This window comes from Oryx dammah, unplaced genomic scaffold, assembly GCF_014754425.2.
Source record: "Oryx dammah isolate SB20612 unplaced genomic scaffold, SCBI_Odam_1.1 HiC_scaffold_9, whole genome shotgun sequence".
Classification (NCBI taxonomy): domain Eukaryota; kingdom Metazoa; phylum Chordata; class Mammalia; order Artiodactyla; family Bovidae; genus Oryx; species Oryx dammah.
This window is the reverse complement of record NW_024070193.1, coordinates 23,053,306-23,075,361: the sequence shown is the minus strand read 5'-3', so window position 1 is coordinate 23,075,361 and position 22,056 is coordinate 23,053,306. Positions and strand designations below refer to the sequence as shown.

The 22,056-nt window shown below is 46.3% G+C and overlaps 1 protein-coding gene across 2 annotated transcripts in view; it reads left to right on the top strand.

The window, feature by feature from the left end:
• PRICKLE2 (prickle planar cell polarity protein 2) overlaps nt 1-22,056 on the top strand; it is a 135,130-nt gene that overhangs the window by 79,858 nt on the left and 33,216 nt on the right. For both annotated transcript variants that reach the window (XM_040246589.1, XM_040246588.1), the window contains 3 exons: nt 8-211; nt 3,737-3,923; nt 9,605-10,477. In XM_040246589.1, coding sequence (XP_040102523.1) covers nt 8-211; nt 3,737-3,923; nt 9,605-10,477 — 1,264 coding nt within the window. The remainder of the gene's footprint in view (nt 1-7; nt 212-3,736; nt 3,924-9,604; nt 10,478-22,056) is intronic.

The window sequence follows — 22,056 nt, the reverse complement described above, 5'->3', positions numbered from 1 at the left end:
CTCGCAGTGTGGAGGCCAGATCAATGGCGGGGACATTGCTGTGTTTGCATCGCGCGCCGGCCACGGTGTCAGCTGGCACCCACCCTGCTTTATCTGCACCGTCTGCAACGAGCTCCTCGTGGATTTGATCTACTTTTACCAGGATGGGAAGATCTACTGTGGCAGGCACCACGCAGAGTGCCTGAAGCCGCGCTGCGCAGCCTGTGACGAGGTCAGAGCTGGCTCTGCTCCCTGGGGCCCGCAGCCCCACTGTCACCCCGGGTTTCACCATCGCCAGCACGTTGCTGTGTGGTTCCTGCATGGAGGAAAACTATAGGCCTCTCCAGCCTCTCCTATTAACTCTTTTGAGAGCGGTTCTAGCCCCATCCCTGTTTGCTAGAATGTCCAGGACTGTGACCTGCTTTACTGAATTTGACAGTCTCATAGGAAAACAGTTTCTAGGGCACTAGGTCATTTCAGAACTCTTTAAAAAGGGGGAGGGGGAGGGATTGTTGTGGAACTTTCAATTGCAGCCCAAATCCAAGGGAGCAATCATCATTAGTAATAATGTGTCATTTCTGAATATCTTAAAATCTTGGGTTTCCTGAGATTCCATGGGACAGATTAGGGTGAGAAGAGAAGAAAATGAGTAGTGTGATGTGATTCTCCCATAATCTGTGAAAGTCCTGATGAGGATTCTGGGGCAGATGGCTACTCCATTAGGATTCTTCTGCCCCCATACACTCACTCACCCAGGTCAGAGAGCAGACTGGACCCAAGGTTCATACCTCATCTTTCCTCCCAGCCGAAGTACACCCAGGTGTGGTCTGGGAGCTGAAAGGTAGAAAACCTGGGTTAGTATAAAAGTTGGGAGCAGAAAGGAAAATATTCTACGCTTGACTGCTTTTACAGGAATAATTTGGGGAAAAAGTCTTGGGCAGGGGGTTCTTCCTGTGCAAAATATGCTTTTGGTTCTTTCTTGACCCTGTAAGGCTATGTGGGACCCTGTAAACAACACTCCACTTTGTCACCCAGAGACCACAGATACGTGGCATTTCTTCCTTACAAACTGCCCATCTTCCTTACAAACTTCCACAACTCACTCTTCTAGGAGGACATCTACCAGTCTTAACTAATACGGATTCTCACGCTACTGCTGATGTTCCTAAGAGACGCTCTGAGCAGGTAGTTGGTACAAGTTTGTGATTCTAGGCAGCACCTTTCCCTGCCTGCCTTAGTTGCCCCATCTGGAAGTGAGTGCTCTTAATACTTTATCTAATAGGAAATGAAATAGGATGTTAAAGCACTTAGAAATTTTTGCTTATTGAGGTCTAATTCATACAACATAAGATTTACCCTTTGAAGGTGTGCAATTCAGTGGTTTTTAGCATATTCACAAAGTTGGACAACCATTGAAGTGAAGTGAAGTCACTCGGTCGTGTCCGACTCTTTGCGACCCCATGGGCTGTAGCCTACCAGGCTTCTCTGTCCATGGGATTTTCCTGGCAATAGTCCTGGAGTGGATTGCCATTTCCTTCTCCAGGGGATCTTTCCAACCCAGGGTTCGAACCCGGGTCTCCCGCATTGTAGACAGACGCTTTACCGTCTGAGCCACCAGGGAAGTCCATTACTACTGCCTAATTCCAGGTCATTTTTATCATCTAAAAAGAAACCCCAGATGCATCAGCAGTCACTCCCCTTTCTCCCCTCCCCCCAGCCCTGCCAACCATTCATCTAATCTCTCCATGAATTTGCATATTCTGGACACTTTGTTTAAGTGGATTAATGCAGCATATGACCTTCCATGCATTCGCTTCATTCACTTAGCATGATGTTTTTGTGGTAACCCGAGTTACAGCGTGTATCAGTACTTTCCTTTTTATGACTGAATAATAAGCAACTGTATATATCACATTCTGTTTAGCCATTTATTAATTGGTGGGCATTTAAGTTGTTTCCACTTTTTGACTGTTTTAAACAAAGCTGCTGTGGACGTTCATATACAGTTTTTTTTGCGGGCATATATTTTCTGTCCTCTTGAGTTTATATCCAGGAGTGGAATTGCTGGGCCATATGGTAGTTCTATGTTTAACTTTTTGAGGGGAATCTACACTGTCTTCCAGAGCAGCTACACCATTTTACATTCGCAGCTATCAACGAATGAGAATTCCAATTTCTCACATTTTCCTCAGTAGTTATTACTGTCTGTCTTTTAAATTATAGTCACCTGTGCTATGCTGTGCTTAGTTGTTCAGTCGTGTCCGACTCTTTGGGGCTCCATGGACTGTAGCCCACCAGGCTCCTCTGTCCATGGGATTCTCCAGGCAAGAATACTGGAGTGGGTTGCCATGCCCTCCTCCAGAGGATCTTCCCAACCCAGGGATCGAACCCAGTTTCCCACATTGCAGCAGATTCTTTACTGTCTGAGCCACCGAGGAAGCCATATAGTCACCTTAGTGGGTATGAAATAACATCACATGGTGGTTTTGATTGGATTTTTCTTAATGGCTTATAATGTTTGTCTTTTTTTCCATGTGTTTGTTGGCTATTTGCATATCTTCTTTTGGGGAGTAATGTCTCGTTGAGTCTTGTGCATATTTTTTCAGTTGGGTGATTTTCTTTATTGTGTCCTTGTGAAACTTGTTTACATATTTTGGAGTCTAGTCACTTAGATATGTGATTTGCAAGTATTTTCTCTCATCCTGTAGTTAAGTTCTCACTTTCTTAATGATGTCCTTTGAAGCGTGAAAGTTTTGATTTCAGTGAAATCCAGCTTCCATTGTCTTGCTTGTTGCTTATGCTTTTAGTGTCGTAGCTAAGAAACCATTGCCCAACTGGAAACCGAATTTTTGAGAATTTACATCTTTACTTTTCTTCTAGACATTTTATAAATTTTTTGCTTTTACATTTAGGTCTTGGATCCCTTTTGAGCTAACTTTTATATATGGTGTGAGGTCGGGGTTCAGTTTATTCTTTTGCGTGTAGTTATTCAGTTGTACCAGGCAGGTTTATTGAAAAGACTGTTCTTTCCTCCATTCAATGTCCTTGTCACCCTTGTCAATCATCATTTGGCCATAAATGTCTGAGATTATTTCTGCCTTGATTACTGCAGTTTGTAGTAAGTTCTTAAATCTGTGCTTTGAAATTGAAAACAAGTCTGTCTCATGGGTCAAAACAGAAATACCTCTGAGGGTTAGGCGGTTACCGTAAATAAAGGTGACTCATTTTAAGGTAACAGCAAGTGGTGAAAAATATGGCAAACTGCAGAACCCATCACTCATCTGAAAGCAACAAACCCTTTTATTGTCGCCATGCAGGAATGTATAGCACACGTTGCCAAATACTGTATTTTCAAAAGAGAAACCAGGATCCCAGGTGTTTATATGACATTTCTCATTTTCAAAAAATACCAGATATAATCCAAATTAAACAGATAATGGCCAAAATGTCCATGAGCTGTCAGCTGTTAGTCCTGCTTTATATCCTTTTCAGTAAACCATTCTTTGTCTGAATACACTGTGGTTAAATTAATCACTGGCCAGGTCAGAAACTGTTTAAATGTGCTTTAGGAAAATCCACATGTGGAAACTGATATAGGTATAGAGTAAATATATATGTGTCTACTTCTGTTTAATAATCTGTGGGTGGGACCAATTTTCCTACCGTTTTAGTTTGGAGCCCTCATAGCTTTCTTCCTTTACAGTGTATCCTCATGGCTGTTTCTTATCCACTGACCTTTTGGCCTCTCCATCTGCAGATCATCTTTGCAGATGAATGCACAGAAGCCGAGGGGCGACACTGGCACATGAAACACTTCTGCTGCTTCGAGTGTGAGACAGTGCTGGGTGGCCAGCGCTACATCATGAAGGAGGGAAGGCCCTACTGTTGCCACTGCTTTGAGTCCTTGTATGCAGAATATTGCGACACCTGTGCCCAACACATAGGTGAGGCAGCACTCGGTGCTCATCTTGCTCCTACTCTGACTGGATCTCCTTTGTGTCTGGTATAGTTAGAATCCCTTTGGTTGCAAGCAATAACAATCCAACTGATACTCCCTTAAGTGAAAAAGGAAATGTCTTGGTTCATAGTACTGGAGAAGCCAGGGAGGATGTTGGTTTCAGGTAAGGATGGATCAAGGGATTGAAGAGACTCTGTTTTGTTTTTGTTTTTGTTTTTTCATTTTCCTCTGTTTCTCAGCTTGCCTTCTGTTGGCATCATTTGGAAACAGGGTGCCTTCACAAGGTGTCACAATGACCCCCACACTTATACATACCAGCTTTAGCACTGTTCTCTAAAAAGAATGGAATCGTGACTTTTCCAGTATCCAAGTCAGGTCCTCCAAATAGAAATGCTATAGCCAGCCATTAGGTCATCTGTTTCACCCTGGACAGAAATGAAAAGGGGGTTCCTGTTGGTCTACCCCACCCCCAAGGCGGGGCTACATGATGGAAAGTCTTAACTACCAAGCAGAGGAGGAGAGGTCTCAGAGGAGGGGGAAATATAAACAGATGTCTTCCACGGCCTCCTCGGAAAACCTCAGGAATCAGCAGGAGGAGGAAACAGAACAGTCCTCTTGGTAGCAAAAGATAGTCAAGGAAACCAAGTGGCGACTGGCATGCATGTCCTGAAAGAAATCAGCAAAAGCCAACCCAGCCAAAAACCAAAGCGAGAGAACCTCAAATAGCTCCGAAGCTATAAATGCCTCAAATAAGTGGCAGATTTGAGATAGTGAAAATCATTTTCCCTTTTCAAGTAACGGATTTGTTCAGCCCTTCAACACTATTCCTGATCATGCAGCAGCTGGAGCATCTTCACTCAGCTCGCCTGTTCTGGCACCTTGAGAATGAGCTGCCCTTTAAAAAGAGAAGAGAAGTTGGCAGTGGATGAATGTCTCTGAGACCAGCAGCCTGATCTTCCTGTGGCTTGTGCAGTTCCAAGAAATCTGCCTGGAGGCTGCCAACTCCTTACCTATCGTGGGGAGGTGTGGAGATCATCAGTCTGGGAGCCCGTTTTACCTCACTTAAAAGATTTTATCGGGAACGAAAAGAGGTGGCCTTGTCTCCCTGGTTCATCAGAAGTGATGCAGTCAGATGAAAAGTTAGTTCATAATTTGAAGGGCTTGGGTGCTGATAAAAATCACAGCTTTCAGCCACCTACTATATCCTCAGGGGTCCTTTGTCATTGGAGGGTCCATCCTGTGGGCTCAGACCTGCCTCCATGGAGCCCTTCTGAGCTGAAGTCCCTGCCAGGCCCAAGAATGAGCAGTGCTATGCCAACCTGGGTCCAGCAGTGTTCCCATCTGGGAGCTGGGCTGTCACGAAAAACCCCCTTTCCCCAACCCCTGAAATCTTCACCTCTCACAGCCTGATGCCTCAACCGGGTACCCACCAGCTTCTGTTTCTCACAAGTCAAGGCAGTTAAACAGACATACATCCCTTTATTCTGAGAGCTAGGAAAGGAAAAGACCCTGATGCTGGGAAAGACTAAGGGCAGGAAGAGAAGGGGTCATTAGAGGATGAGATGGTTGGATGGCATCGTCAACTCAATGGACATGAGTTTGAGCAAACTCTGAGAGATGGTGAAAGACAGGCAAGCCTGGTGTGCTGCAGTCCATGAGACAGCAAAGAGTCAGACATGACTGAGTGACTGAACAACAAGGAAAGGAGGGTCTTGATCTGGACAAGGGGCTGGGGGTGGGACTCAGTCAGGAGAGGTGGTGTGAGGTGCTGACCCAGCATGCTCTCCATGGCTCTGGGTCTACAGGGAGATACCTGCTTGGATGAGAGAGGCAGAATGCACAGACACCTTACATACAGCAGCCATCCCCCCACTTGTTAGTATTTCTGTTTCTTCTGTCCCTTTTCAGTGAGATTTAAGCCTCTCCAGAAACTGCCACTTAAATTTCGCCCAGCAGCTTGGAAGAGAGAAAATACGTCTGTCACCGTGGCATGCACACCTCTGTCTGCCCCTGTTTTCCCGTTTCTGTCCCCTGTAGCTTTTTCTGATTGCCATTCCCTACTCCTTCCCTCTGAAATCCACAGAAAGACATCCATGCTTTATCAAAAAGGGGGACCACTGTGGCCTGCACTATTATCACCGCTGTAGTTAAAATGTCGTCCCTGATTTATTTTTTTCCCTTAAATCCACTTTTCTGTAAAACATACTTTTCCTGCAGCAGAGAAAGGGTGCGCTCTGTGTATCATGCATACCACAGTGTATGGGTGCTCTGCTCTGACCATATTATCCAAATATTCCCTATTTATACAGCCACGCAGCGCGAACCCTGCATCAGGCAGCTGTTGCCAGGGCAACGGTACTTTTGCCTGCACACAGCAGAGTAAACAGTCCTATAAACAGACCAAGGCTGTAGCAGCGGTAGACATATACACCCTCAGAGAAGTACTTAAAGGGCTTAGAGAGGGAATAAAAAAGGAACGCTTAGATGTGGAATGGCCAAGCCCTTTTCCAGATGTTTAGAGTTCAGGAGCAGTTCAGAGCACCATCTGACATCGTTGATGTTTATCAGGGACCACGTTCCTATGCCGGCTGGGCCGCTTTGGAACACGCCTCATCCTCCGCTCTCCCCACCACGACCCAGCCTTGTACGGGGCCCCCACGCCCAGAACCAGGCCCACACTGCTGCATCTGAGCGTGTTCCCTTGCAGGAGCACGGAGAGGCAGCTGGTGGAGCACAGGCCGTAGGAACTGGACTTCCCACACCTCTGACAGGCAGCGGGTGAGGCTGCAGCTGCTGGGAAGGCCGCACTGAGTTGGAGCTCACAGCGAGGACCCAGGGCAGCCGGGTGTCAGCTCCAGTTCTCCAGACGAGGAGGACGGGGAGGGAGAGGACCTAGGCCAGCCTCAGCTCTTTCTTGGGCAGCATCCAGGTAGCAGCCCTCAGGGCAGAGAGAGACAGGTGTTAAGACCTCATGAACACACAAGAAGACCAAAAGTTAGCAGAGTCTAAGCACTGACTGCATCTTAACTCAGTTCTCACAGCAGCCGCATGAAGTAAGTACTATTATCATCCCTGTTTTAGTGTGGAGGAGACGCAGGCTCAGAGATGTGAAGCCACTTGCCTAGGGTCACGCAGTCCTTCAGCGGCTGTACTAAGCCAATGGGTTTCAGGGTCTTTATAACCTGCTGGCATGGTGTGGAGCTGTGGTTTGAACCTATATTTGTCTGAGTCCTGAGGCCTCACTCTTAAGTACTCGGGGCTTCTGCTCCCTCCAATAGCCTGGTGAGGGAGGTGTTTTTGTGGGGGTTTTGCTTTGTTTTAAATTTCTATTGGAGTATATAGTCTCTTTACAATGTGGTGTTAGTTTCTACTAAACAGAAAGTTAATCAGCATTATATAGATATAGATACACTATTTATATAGATGTCTCTCCATATATATATATATATATATATATATCTCCTCTTTGGGAGGATTTCCTTCCCATTTAGGTCACCACAGAGCATTGAGTAGAGTTCCCTGTGCTACACAGTAGGTTCTCATTATCTGTTTTATACATAGTCTCAATAGTGTATATATGTCAATCCCAATCTCCCAGTTTATCCCACCCCCTTTGCTTCTTGGTGTCCATACATTTCCTCTCTACATCTGTGTCTCACCTTCTGCTTTGCAAATAAGATCGTCTATATCAATTTTTTTCAGATTCTACATATATATGTTTAATATGATATGTTTTTCTCCTTGTGACTTACTTCACTCTGAATGTCAGCCTCTAGGTCCATCCATGTCTCTACAGATGACCCAGTTTTGCTCCTTTTATCGCTGAGTAATATTCCCTTGTGTGTGTGAAGCCTCAGCTCTGGGCCTGCTGTCTCTAGCCCTATCCCTGCCAGTTCTCACTCCTCCTGGGGAAGTGGTGCTGTGACAGGGAGTTGATTGAGTGCCTCACTCACCTTGGGGTGCCCTTGTGGCTTCTCGTGTCCCTGTAAATATCCCCTTTCGGTCCCTGTAGCCTGTCACCTAAATAAGCAGAGACCCCCTTAGTTTGGGGAGGAGCTCCTAGGAGATCATACCTTACTCTTCTCTCTCTCTGGACCAGGGACATAAAGATAGTGAGGCGAACAGAGAGAGGGCCCGGAGAGGCTGCTGTACTGTTGGCCTTTTGCTCTTGCCCTTCTCCTTTTCCCTGTTTCTCATTCACACCCTCTCTAGACAAGTCTCTAAAGGTTATTCCTGGACAGTTCAGACTCAGGACTGTCGGCCACCACAGGTGACAGTTCCCATCCATACTGCCTTTCAGGGAAGACATTTATCATGATCTATGAGGAGTCTTGCCAAGGTCCCCTCCTATCCCACAGTCACTGCTGGGTCTGCCCTCATAGGGGGTGGGGGAAGGGGCCCCCACCACTGCCGGCTCCCATTCTGCCTGTTTAGTAACTGCTGTCAAAAGTCTCCCTGTGTGGTTACCTTAGTAACAGATGCAGGTGCCTCTCTCACTGACCTGGCGCAGGTCACGTGCACACCCTTAAACTAGTTATTGGGCTGGGAGGAGATACGGTATTTTTACTGGAACAGTGCCAGTCCAGCTGTGGCTTTAGCCCCACCCAAAGCTCATGGCCCAAGGGTGGCAGGAAGATGGTGTCCCACCAGGGGGTTAAGTCCTGTAACCATAAGAGGGCAGAACAGCCAGGGGTATGGGAAGTTCCTGGAAGCAGGTGTGACAAGATTATATGAACCAGGCATAGCTTTGGCACAGGGAGGAAGTTACACAAGGGATATGCATAGTTATGGTAAGGAGATGTCTTTGACCAACCAGGTCCAAGTTTTACCTTACCATGAGCTGAAATCCACTTTTTTCCTTTCCACTGAGCTGCTAAACTGATGTCCCCTTAGAGTGTTATACGGTAGTGAAGGGATTCAGTTCATTTGCCCATTTCACATGTTAAGAGGCCCTGGGGCATGAGCTGTGTTCATGGAGATACCCCAGAAACTTCATCATCTAACTTCACTTTTAGTAATTAATAGATGCACGTATGTAGTGGCTCATTGTCAAGCAATATTCATGCTGTGAAGAAAATACAGCAGGTGAGGATGGACAGTGGTCAAGGGTAGCTGTGAGGGTGGACAGGACCACAAAGTAGAGTGAAAGAGACGATTATCAAGGTCGTGGTTAGGAGCCAGACGTGCTGGGTACAGATCTCGTCTATGATTGCTAGCTCTTCTGCGCTGAACAAGTTATTTAATTGCCTATGCCTCTGTGTTCTCATCTGAAAAGTGGACATAGTATTAGAGATCTGCCTCCTGCAGTTGAGAGGTTAAGTGAGTTCACATATATGTAAAGCATTTAAAGCAGTGATTCTCACACCTGAGTATCATTATTGCTGTTTATCTGGAGGAATGTGCCCTGGGCAGAAGCATTCATGGACAGGCCACTTTGATCTGGTTTCTCTGCCCTCAGGGCACATGAGTTAAGGAGGACCCGACTGGTGAAATACGGCAACTGTCATAAGACATGACTGTTTACACGGGAGCCTGATAAGTCGACCTATTGACATTTTATTCTGCAGCCTCTAGAACCCTGAGCCAAGCCAGGGTGCAGTACGTTACACGTCGTGTCACAGCGCTCTGAGCAGCTCATCACCCTATTCGTGTCCCTTCTTTTCCCAGGAATTGACCAAGGTCAAATGACCTATGACGGCCAGCACTGGCATGCCACCGAGACTTGTTTCTGCTGCGCTCACTGCAAGAAGTCTCTCCTGGGGCGGCCCTTCCTCCCCAAACAAGGCCAGATCTTCTGCTCGCGGGCCTGCAGCGCCGGCGAGGACCCCAATGGCTCAGACTCCTCTGATTCTGCCTTCCAGAATGCCCGGGCCAAGGAGTCCCGGCGCAGCGCCAAGATCGGCAAGAACAAGGGCAAGACGGAGGAGCCGCTGCTCAACCAGCACAGCCAGCTGCAGGTGAGCTCCAACCGGCTGTCGGCCGACGTGGACCCCCTGTCACTGCAGATGGACCTGCTCAGCCTGTCCAGCCAGACACCCAGCCTCAACCGGGACCCCATCTGGAGGAGCCGGGACGAGCCATACCACTATGGGAACAAGCTGGAGCAGAGCCAGCCGCAGAGCCCCTTGCAGCTCCTCAGCCAGTGCAACATCAGAACTTCCTATAGCCCCGGCGGGCAGGGCGCTGGAGCCCAGCCCGACGTGTGGGCCAAGCACTTCGGCAACCCAAAGAGGAGCTCGTCGCTGGCCATGAAGGGCCACGGTGGCAGTTTCATCAAGGAGTGCCGGGACGACTACTACCCAGGCAGGCTGCGATCCCAGGAGAGCTATAGCGACATGTCCAGCCAGAGCTTCAATGAAACTCGGGGCGGCATCCCGGTCCCCAAGTACGAGGAAGAGGAGGAGGAGGAAGGGGGCTTGTCCGCTCAGCAGTGTCGGACCCGGCACCCCATCAGCTCGCTGAAGTACACTGAGGACATGACCCCCACTGAGCAGACCCCACGAGGCTCCATGGAGTCGCTGGCGCTGTCTAATGCAACAGGTACGTTCTGGTCTCCTGGTACCCTGAGAATGTTCTCAGGGTCCGCTGATTGCTGGTCCTCAGGATTTTTGCGTCATGCCCGCCACATGCCCCTCTACCAGGTTGTCAAGGAAGGTGAACCCCATGCCGATGGCTCCTTTGATTGGATTCCTCCTAAGCGGAGCGTGACACAGGGGTTAAGGTGCCTGTGATGAACATGCTGCAACTTGTTGCCAAGGAAGAGGAGCGAGAGAAACAGGGAAGGACGGGGGGAGGAGCCAAGTGGAAAACGGTGTCTGGGCTGGGATCGAGCTTCAGCCTGAGCCCACAGGGGGTTCTGGGGGATGAGTAGGACCATACGGTGGGGTGGGTTCCTTCTTGGGACAAAGGGACTGATGCTTTGCTCAGCCACGCCAGTCGGTCATTGGTCCTGGGCAACTGGAGACCTACTTGGGGATCAGGTTGTGGATGTGGGCACAGAAGCAGGAGAGCGCCTCTCAGCCAAAAGCCACGTTAAAGAGAAAGGGTGGGCGGTTGTGAGCTCCAGTATCTCATTAGGGAGCTGGTTTTAGTGTGTGGGTAAAGATGAAAGAAATGAGGATAGATAAGAAGCAAGCAGGCAGGCTAAGTAAGAAGGACAAAAGTGTTGAGAGAGACCCAAGACAGATAATCCATTGCCTGCTCTTGCCTACTAAATTGTCCAGCTGTTTTGTGTACACGTGTAGACAATGTCAGCATTCCCCAAGATGACACTATGCAAAGTGTCATGTGAGGAGCGGGTCTGTCCACAGTGCACCCTGAGATAAGTACTGGTGTTTACGCACTCTGGGAGCAATTTGACATTATTGCAACATCCAAGCACATGTTCAGTGGGCTTGTCTCTACTGGTTCAGGTGGGGAACGGACAGGGTGTTACAGACCGGTGGGTCAGTTGCCTGTGGCATGTGCTGGGTGTCAGTCCTGTTCAGGTGGGTCACATATCAGGCCACAGTGGGCTGAAATATGAAAACTGGTCCTTCACTCCAGATAGATGGAGAAATAGGACCACTGACTGTCTCTGCCTTTTGTGGATGGGACACCAGGAAGGAAACATATGTCTGTCCCTTCCAGTAGGGATCCCAGAGTCAAATGTGTCTGTCCCAGTGGAAAATGTGACAGCCTGATGCACGTCAGCCCCCTCTGGAGGGACAGCCGCCGCTGGGCTCCAGCTGGTTGTTGCCGCTTGCAGGAATGTTTATTTATTCAACTAAGAGAGAGATAGCACTCACCATGGGCCAAACATTGTTCCACGGACTTGATAAATATTCACTCAGTTAAATCATCACAACTCTTTGAAAGAGAGAGACTCTTAACATTCTCAGTTCAGAGTAGAAGAAACTGAAGCACAGAGAGGTTGAAGCACTTGCCAAAGTCATCCAGCTTTTCAAAGCAGAGATTGGAACCTCTGCATGTGACCCCAGAGCAGCGCTCTTCCGCACATCAGGCTGCCAACCTCATCTGAGCTCCATGCTGTCAGATCTTCCAGGTTCCCAAATAAGTTAAAATTTTGGATTTTTTTTTTTTTAATGTAAAGCCTATTGGAACTCTCTGCTGGATGCAAAACGCGTCTCTGAGTTGTAGGATGTATATATGTTGTGTTATTAACCTCATCATCCTCTCCGATGCTTTCACAGCTGTGTGCTCCTTTGTCTTGGAGGACAAAGAGCAGATATCTTTACCCCCATGTTTCAGATGAAAAAAATGAGGTCTTGATGACTAAGCATGTTGCCTAATGTCATACGACGGTGCAATTAGCACAGAGTGATGACTGCCTGGCTTCCAGCCCAGTTTGTGCTGTTCTCAAAAGATTTATATGCTATAATTATTTAAGAGGCCAGGAGATATGTATGTAATTCAGACTCTGAAGTGGAGTTTCTCAAAGCTAGACCACCTGTATCAGAATCATTGGCTGCTTGATTGAAACATGAATTCCAGGGCATCCCCTCCAGGCCCAGTATATCAGACCCAGTAGAGATGGGGTCCAGGAACCTGCATTTTGAACAACTCTCTGCTGGTGCTCATACAACCACTATCTAGAGCAGTTGTTCTTGGGTTTGTCTGTTCTGACTTGATTGTCCTCACAATGTAACTTAGGAGGAAATCAGGAGATCCTGATTGGAGGTTCAGTTCAGTCGCTCAGTCGTGTCCGACTCTTTGTGACCCCATGAATCGCAGCATGCCAGGCCTCCCTGTCCATCACCAACTCCCGGAGTTCACTCTGACTCACGTCTGTCGAGTCAGTGATGCCATCCAGCTATCTCATTCTCTGTCATCCCCTTCTCCTCCTGCCCCCAATCCCTCCCAGCATCAGAGTCTTTTCCAATGAGTCAACTCTTCGCATGAGGTGGCCAAAGTACTGGAGTTTCGGCTTTAGCATCATTCCTTCCAAAGAAATCCCAGGGCTGATCTCCTTCAGAATGGATTGGTTGGATCTCCTTGCAGGCCAAGGGACTCTCAAGAGTCTTCTCCAACACCACAGTTCAAAAGCATCAATTCTTCGGCACTCAGCCTTCTTCACAGTCCAAGTCTCACATCCATACATGACCACAGGAAAAACCATAGCCTTGACAAGACGGACCTTAGTCGGCAAAGTAATGTCTCTGCTTTTGAGTATGCTATCTAGGTTGGTCATAACTTTTCTTCCAAGGAGTAAGCGTCTTTTAATTTCATGGCTGCAGTCACCATCTGCAGTGATTTTGGAGCCCCCAAAAATAAAATCTGACACTGTTTCCACTGTTTCTCTATCTATTTCCCATGAAGTGATGGGACCGGATGCCATGATCTTCGTTTTCTGAATGTTGAGCTTTAAGCCAACTTTTTCACTCTCCGCTTTCCCTTTCATCAAGAGGCTTTTTAGTTCCTCTTCACTTTCTGCCATCCTGCTGTTGCTGCTGCTAAGTTGCTTCAGTCGTGTCCTACTCTGTGCGATCCCACAGACGGCAGCCCACCAGGCTCCCCTGTCCCTGGGATTCTCCAGGCAAGAACATTGGAGTGGGTTGCCATTTCCTTCTCCAATGCGTGAAAGTGAAAAGTGAAAGTGAAGTCGCTCAGTCGTGTCCGACTCTTCGAGACCCCATGGACTGCAGCCTACCAGGCTCCTCCGTCCATGGGATTTTCCAGGCAAGACTACTGGAGTGGGGTGCCATTGCCTTCTCCATCTGCCATCCTAGTATGTGATAAATATCTGGTAATGGTAGCTGTTGTTGATTTTGTTACTCTTATTTATAATACTGAAATCACCCAGGCTGCAAGCTGCTTTAGAGGCATGGTTAGACAATGGCAGGGTCAAAGAGCTTCTGCAGTGGACTTCCCTGGTGGTTCAGTGGTTAAGAATCCACGCTTTTACTGCAGGGTTTGTGGGTCCGATTCCTGGTCGGGGAACTATCTCCCACATGCTGCACAGTGCAGCTAATTTTTTTTTTTAAGAGCTTCTGCAAGACTCCAATTAGTGGGGGGTGCAAATGGTGACCAAGCCCGCCTGATGCACTCTGAGTGAGCAGAAGGATGGACCACATTTGCCAATGATAAGGGACAGTCCACTCCCACTTCTAAACCAAAACTGCAGGTGTCCAGCTGAGATTTGAGGCTGGCAAGCCACTGGGCCTCCCTGGCTTTTCAGACTTGCTGTAAGGGAAAAGTGCTGCCCACAAAAAAGCTCATGCTTCATGCCAGATTAAACAGTGCAGACATAGTTAATAACAAGTCACTGGCCATGGAAGAGAAAAAAAAATCCAGTATCTTGAAACCTAGTTTTCACCGAAGGATCAAGGTATTTTTGACTGAGCCTTTTGTGATTTGTACTTTCACTCCCAGGGATTCCTTGGTGGCTGAGTGGTAAAGAATCCTCTTGACACAGGAGATGCAGGCTGATCCTTGGATCAGGATGATCCTCTGGAAAAGGGAATAGCTACCCACCCCAGTATTCTTGCCTGGAAAATCCCGTGGACCGAGGAACAGGTCATGAAAGGGTCAGACACAACTCAGTGACTAAACAACCTTCACTCATAGCCTGGGATTCTAGAGTTTAAAGATACACACAGTTCACAACGCTGTCTTCTCAAAAAACTGAATTTTCCAGCAAAATTCACATGCAACAGTAAGGGTCAGCAGCAAAAAGACTGACTTTCCAAGTCTAGTTCACACCACGTCCTTGGTGTATGTGAAAGGTGTTTAAGGTGAGGTTCCATGGTGAAGGATGCTATGAACGGTACTGCAAATATTAGCTATAATCTCCCCTCCGACACTGCCGTGTCTGACAGATCCATGGAAACACAGGGGCTCAAAATGGATTTCGTTAGGCCTGTTTTCCATGTTCTTCTCAGGTTGATTAGGGAAAAGAGGAGCCCACAGAAACAGTTTCAAACCTAAAAATGCAAACCTACACAGTAGCTGGATGCTGGGAGATAACAGAAGCCAAAACATCCCGAGAGGCCAAAACCATGCGCAAATATGTTTAGGATGAGAGAGAAAAATAAAAAATAAAAACTCAGGTAACCATTTGAGACAGTCATGTGTGTCAAAGACTATATTAGTGTGTTTAAGTGTATGATCATTTCCTTCTACAGAAACCCTACAAAGGAAGTCCTATTACTCATCAAATGCCATGGATGAGGCCATTGAACCTTAAGGAATTTAAGTGACTGCTTTAAGGCCACACAGCTCCTATAGGAAGGCTGGATTTGAACCTAGGGAGTGTAACTCCAGAAATGGTACTCCAAACCAAGAATTAAGTTAGAATTTGAAAAACCAGGGCTCAGGACAGAATTCCCAAAGATATTAATGATAGTGAAAGTCACTCAGTCATGTCATACTCTTTGTGATCCCATGAACTATACAGTCCACGGAGTTCTCCGACCAGAATACCAGAGCGGGTAGCTGTTCCCTTCTCCAGGGCATCTTCCCAACCAAGGGAGAGAACTCAGGTCTTCCACATTGCAGGTGGATTCTTCGCTAGCTGAGTCACCAGGGAAGCCCAAAGAGGTTAGTAATGAGGTTGAAATTTTGCCCATCCTAACAGCTCACTCCCTTCATTTGTGCCGTCCATAGGGTAGCCTCTGCTTTAGCTACACGTGGTGATTGAAAATGAAACTGATTAAAATGAAATGAAATTTAAAATTCAGCTCATGGCTGGTGAGCACTTGAAAGCTGGCTTGTATAGCTGATGGCCTGAAATTTTCATTTCATTTCATCTTGATTACTCAAATTTCAATAGTCACATGTGGCTTGTGACAAAGCCACAATGTGGCTTGTGGCTACTGTATCAGACAGTGCTGGTCTGGGCAGTTTTTCTCAGCTCTGTCAGACGTGGCTCAGGGCTGCTTTCCAAAAAGTTCTCAGAGACAGAGGGGCATTTGCTGCTTTGCCCAAGGATCTACAGAAAATCTTGAGGATAAATTACCTGCCTTTTCCTTAGGGTCAGAGACTATATATTCTTCAAATGTACTTAGTTGGTCTTTCCAACATTCTCCAGCCTCTAGCCTCCAATCTTCCAGATGTTCAAGCTGGTTATAGAAAAGGCAGAGGAAACAGAGATCAAACGGCCAACATCCGCTGGATAATTGACAAAGCAAGAGAGTTCCAGAAAAACATCTATTTCTGCTTTATTGACTGTGCCAAATCCTTTGACTGTGTGGATCACAATAAACTGTGGAAAATTCTGAAAGAGATGGGAATACTAGACCACCTGACCTGCCTCTTGAGAAACCTGTAGGCAGGTCAGGAAGCAACAGTTAGAACTGGACATGGAACAACAGACTGGTTCCAAATAGGAAAAGGAGTACGTCAAGGCTGTATATTGTCACCCTGCTTATTTAACATATGCAGAGTACACCATGAGAAATGCTGGGCGGGAAGAAGCACAAGCTGGAATCAAGATAGCTGGGAGAAATACCAATAACCTCAAATATGCAGATGATACCACCCTTATGGCAGAAAGTGAAGAGGAACTAAAATGCCTCTTGATGAAAGTGAAAGAGGAGAGTGAAAAAGTTGGCTTAAAGCTCAACATTCAGAAAACAAAGATCATGGCATCTGGTCCCATCAATTCATGGGAAATAGATGGGGAAACAGTGGAAACAGTGTCAGACTTTATTTTTTGGAGGCTCCAAAATCACTGCAGATGGTGACTGCAGCCATGAAATTAAAAGACACTTACTCCTTGGAAGGAAAGTTATGACCAACCTAGATAGCATATTGAAAAGCAGAGACATTACTTTGCCAACAAAGGTCCATCTAGTCAAGGCTATGGTTTTTCCATTGGTCATGTATGGATGTGAGAGTTGGACTGTGAAGAAAGCTGAGTGCCGAAGAATTGATGCTTTTGAACTGTGGTGTTCAAAAGACCTTCCTTCTCAAAAGAAGACTCTTGAGAGTCCCTTGGACTGTAAGGAGATCCAGCCAGGCCATTCTGAAGGAGATCAACCCTGGGATTTCTTTGGAAGGAATGATGCTAAAGCTGAAACTCCAGTACTTTGGCCACCTCATGCGAAGAGTTGACTCATTGGAAAAGGCTCTGATGCTGGGTGGGGTTGGGGCAGGAGGAGAAGGGGACGACAGAGGATTAGATGGCTGGATGGCATCACCGACTTGATGGACATGACTGTGAGTGAACTCCGGGAGTTGATGATGGACAGGGAGGCCTGGCATGCTGCCATTCATGGGGTCACAAAGAGTTGGACATGACTGAGTGACTGAACTGAACTGAACCATCTAATTGTACTATTTAAAATTACATCAGTGGTAAATGTGGGGCTAGGAGGGTATACAGAGAGGGCTCTAGCTAAGTTAGGAAGATCAGAGAGGACAGAAAAAAAGTGCTTAAGAGGGTAAAGGGGAAGGCGCATTCCAGGTAGCAAGCGCAGCACGTGCAAAGATCCTGTGGTAGGATGTATGGCAAACATAAAGACCTGAAAGAAGGCCCTATGGCTGGGTGATGCACAGAGGATAATAAGGCTGGAAGGCACAGAGGGAATAGTGCAGAACCATTTCAAATAGTTTAAGGGTTTGGGCCTTTCCACTAAGGACAGTGGAAAGCACTTGAAGTTACAGGCCAACAGGAAAGGAAGTGACATGATCAGGTTTGCATTCTGGAAGGATGGCTTCAGCTGCTATGTGGGGAATTGACTTTAAGAGGGTAAGTGCTGCTACAGAGAGACCCGTTAGGAGGCAATCCAGGATGTGCAGCCAAGAGAAGAGATGAAGGCGGCAGCCCTCAAGGTGTAAACACAGCAGTGACTGAAGAGTGTGCACGTGATGGTGACCTAGGAGAGGAAATTGGCAGAGCTTTTCGATGCCCTGGGGGAATGATCCCGGGAGGCAGAATTGCATGGATGTGAAAACATAAAAGTTGAATCAGTTTGCCTACTCTGTGATTTTTTGACCCAGCCCAGCATTGGCAGAAAGTCCATGCATCATTGGCTTGGATACTCAGACACACAACAGAGGTAGAAACCTGCCATCTTTGATTAGTGTTATATTCGCGTGGCACATCCACACCTTTATTATCTTTTTATTGAGCTATAGTTGATTTATAATATCATATCAGTTTCATGTATGCAACATAGTAATTCAATATTTCTATAGATGATACTCCTTTTAAAGTTATTTCAAAATAATGGCTGTATTTTCCTGTGCTTTATTATATGCCCTATTGCTTATTTATTATAAGCATATATGCATAGCACGTTCACACCTTTAACACACATCACCTACACACCTTGACAAGGAAAGCTCAGTTGCACAACGACTGGACGTATTGATTGCTAGCGGGTAATGGGGTAAATTTTTTTTTTTTAACATTTATGGCAAACTTAAAAAGAAGGACAAAGAAACTTCAGTGTGAGAATCTGAAGTAACAAATGGAACAGCCCACTTTACCAAGAATGTCTGAGATGTTTCTTAATCCTTTTAATGTGAAACATTTGTGTATTTAATTTGGGCCAGGAACATTTCTCCCATTCTTCTGCATAGCTTAGATATCCATCCTCTAACCCAATTTCTGTATTTAAATTGGTGGATAAAACTTCCTAAGCAGCTGGCACCCATGACTCGAGGAGTTAGCCCTCAAAGGTTCTCATAAATCATATGGCCCAGGACTTTCTGATCCTTTCCTCCATGGGGAAGACATGGAAGATGCCCAGTCTGGAATTACAGGTTCAAAAACCTGGAACTCAACTTGAGTTCTGTTGTTTGGTCCCAGAGCCCACCCCAGGTCTACTTGGGGAAATGCATGGGGATCGTCTTTGTTCACTGGAATTATGGAACTCTTGTTTGCAAGCCTCAGAATCCCAATTCCAATGGGTGTAAGCAAACAAGATTTTGTTTTTCATCACAAAGTACAGAGCTCCCAGAATGGGAATTCCTGGTACAGCTGGATCCAGGCACACAAATGATGGCATCAAGACTCAGCCTCTTTCCTATCTCCGTTCTTGTTTTCTGCATAGTGGCATCCTTCTCAGGTGACTCTTCCCCAGAGTAGGAGAGGGTGCTCCACAACCCCAGGCTAACATCTGTTAACATTAGGTCAAGGAGAATGGGCTGATCTTTAATAGTGTCCGTGACACTCCCAGAATTGAGTTGCATTTGTGTGACTTTGGTCACCTAACACTTGTTAAACTAACTCCCAGGTTGGGAGGGAGCTGAAGGGAATCATTGCTCTGATTGGCCAAGCCTGGGTCACATGTCCGTCCTGGGAACTGGGCAAGTAGGGTCAAGGTCATCAAAACTGTAGGAGTGGAAAATGGAGAAGAAGAGCTTCTCAAAGGGAAATCCAGATAGTCTTTACAAAAGAGGAGGGATGGTGCTGCAGGAGTACAAACCACAGGTATGGCACCCATCTGGGGCTGACCACCCCCAGCACACACACCTTGATCTGGTTCCTTCCTCCAAAAGCCCCACCATTTAAACTTGACATCAAATGTCCATTATGGTTGTTAGCCATGTTTTTTTGTGTGGTGTTTTTTTTTTTTTTTTTTAATGGAGACAAAGCTCTGGTCTTTGGGACATGTCCCTGTGCTGATTGTAATGTGAAGGTTCTAGATGGTTTAGAGGGGCAGATTAGATGGGACCCAACCTTCTGGCTCTGTGTTGAGGATGTGATTCAGGAGTGCTTTCTGACTGGTTTCATGGGCTAACTTTCTTGGTGCACCGCGCCCCACCACCACCCGCCCCCCCTCCCCCCCCTGCCGCCATGAAAGCGTGCCCTCTTGGCATTTCTCGGTTCTGAACCAGGCTCACAGACCAGGGACCAGATGAAAGCCAGCAGAGTGAAGGTCGTAGGAGAATCTGTTTGTTCCTTATTTTTTGCTGAGTCAAAGCTTTGGTGTGTGGGAAAGCAGAGGACATTGTCAGAGCCAGGGGAGACAGATGGGGAACAGTGAACAGACAGAGCGAGCCAGTCCACAGTAGCTACCTGTCATAGTCTCGCGGATATTTTCTGGGTCCAGAGAAACTTTTCCAGTGTCCTGGTTTTTAATAACCACTCAGGAGGCTTATTTATAACCTCCTTGGGCATGAGCAGTCAGCTATGCTGAGAGTAAGTAACCGTGGTTGCTGACAGGAGAGAAAAGATCGCTGATCTTATTCATTTTATTACTGAAAAGGCAACACTGGAAAAAAGAAAATGGATCTAGAGTGGAGACCAGAGGATGATGGGCTTTTTAGACTCATAAGATTTTTCAAAGTGAATTTTTAAAGAATGAGTGTGCATTTGTCTCAGAACCTTTGAATCTGGGAGTTTCACATGGGAAATCAGATAGTTCTTATCCACTTGAAAATGGTTTTGAAACTCAGATTTTTAAGATTTATGCCTTTAAAATATCGACAGTTAGTAAAATGAAAGAGGAAAATGGAGAAAAATGACAGAAGTGGGGGAAAATATCCCAACACCCACCACTTGCCTAGTGCTAATATTTCAGTGACTTTTCCAGGTTTTCCCTATATACTGGTATATCATTTTTCTTGGAATTTTAGGCATATTGAATATTTTGTGTCCTGAATTTCTTCATTTGCATTCTATTGTTAGCTTATTTTCAGAGCTTTTGTAACCATCGTTTTTGATGACTGCATTAGTATTCCACTGAATGAATGTTATCGCATCTCTGGAATTGGATATTTAGGCAGTTTCCAATTGGGTTTTCTCGAAATCTTGATTTCTTTGGTTTCCATCAACAGAACATACTTTCTTGACCCTCCCTTTTCTTATCAACATAAATCTTCTAAATATTTGGCTCAGAGGCTCACCTGATCCTTGGCCTCCTCAGCTTGGCCCCTTAGGAAAGCATTTCAGCATCCCCTGCACAAGGTGTTCCGGCCACAGGGTGATGCCTGTCCGTTACACTGAGCTGAGCCTCACCTGTCTAAGCCACCCCTCTTCAGCCCATACACACTGGAAAATTAATGTGATTGAAACCCCACTTCCTAGCATGAGCCATGCGGAGCCAACTTTGGGGAGTGCATTTCTCCATATAAACAGTCAGTCATCCCCTCCATCAGTTAGACTCATCCAGGGACCCACCTACATTATATTCATCTGGGATGCTTGTCAATAATGTAGATTCTTGGGCCCTGTCCCAGACTCACAAATAGAATCTCTCAGGGCTCAGCTTTTCTAACAAGTACCCCCGGTGAACTCTCAGGCCCGCTAAGTTTGAGAAAGGACTGCTGAGCTAGAGGAACCCAGACTCCTCATCTTGGTGATCAGATAGTTGCTATCATATGTACCATCTTATCTGTGGCTGGAATGCTCATCTGTCCTGCAGTGCCCTTCTGCATCTCTTAGCCTTGAGTTAAGCCACCTATTTAGACAAAAGCAAAATGAGTTATGCTTCTTCTGAGAAGCTCTTAAGATGTCTCCAAGATAACTTGCTCTTGATAATAGTAAATATCATTCTAATGAGTTAAGAACACATGATCTGAACCATATGGATGGATATTCCTTAATTACATAGTATGGATTAAATATGAAAGAGGGTGATACTTGCCAAGTGGTTTTGGCATTTTCACTGGATACAGCAGAAAAGTGGACAAGAATGGCAAACCACTTCAGTATTCTTACCTTGAGAACCCCATGAACAGTATGAAAAGGAAAAATGATAGGATACTGAAGGAGGAACTCCCCAGGTCAGTAGGTGCCCAATATGCTACTGGAAATCAGTGGAGAAATAATTCCACAAAGAATGAAGTGATGGAGCCAAAGCAAAAACAATACCCAGTTGTGCATGTGACTGGTGATAGAAGCAAGGTCCAATGCTGTAAAGAGCAATATTGCATAGGAACCTGGATTGTTAGGTCCATGAATCAAGGCATATTGGAAGTGGTCAAACAGGAGATGGCAAGAGTGAACTTTGACATTCTAGGAATCAGCGAACTAACATGGACTGGAATGGGGGAATTTAACTCAGATGACCATTATATCTACTACTGTGGGCAGGAATCCCTCAGAAGAAATGGAGTAGCCATCATGGTCAACAAGAGAGTCTGAAATGCAGTACTTGGATGCAATCTCAAAAACAACAGAATGATCTCTGTTCGTTTCCAAGGCAAACCATTCAATATCACAGTAA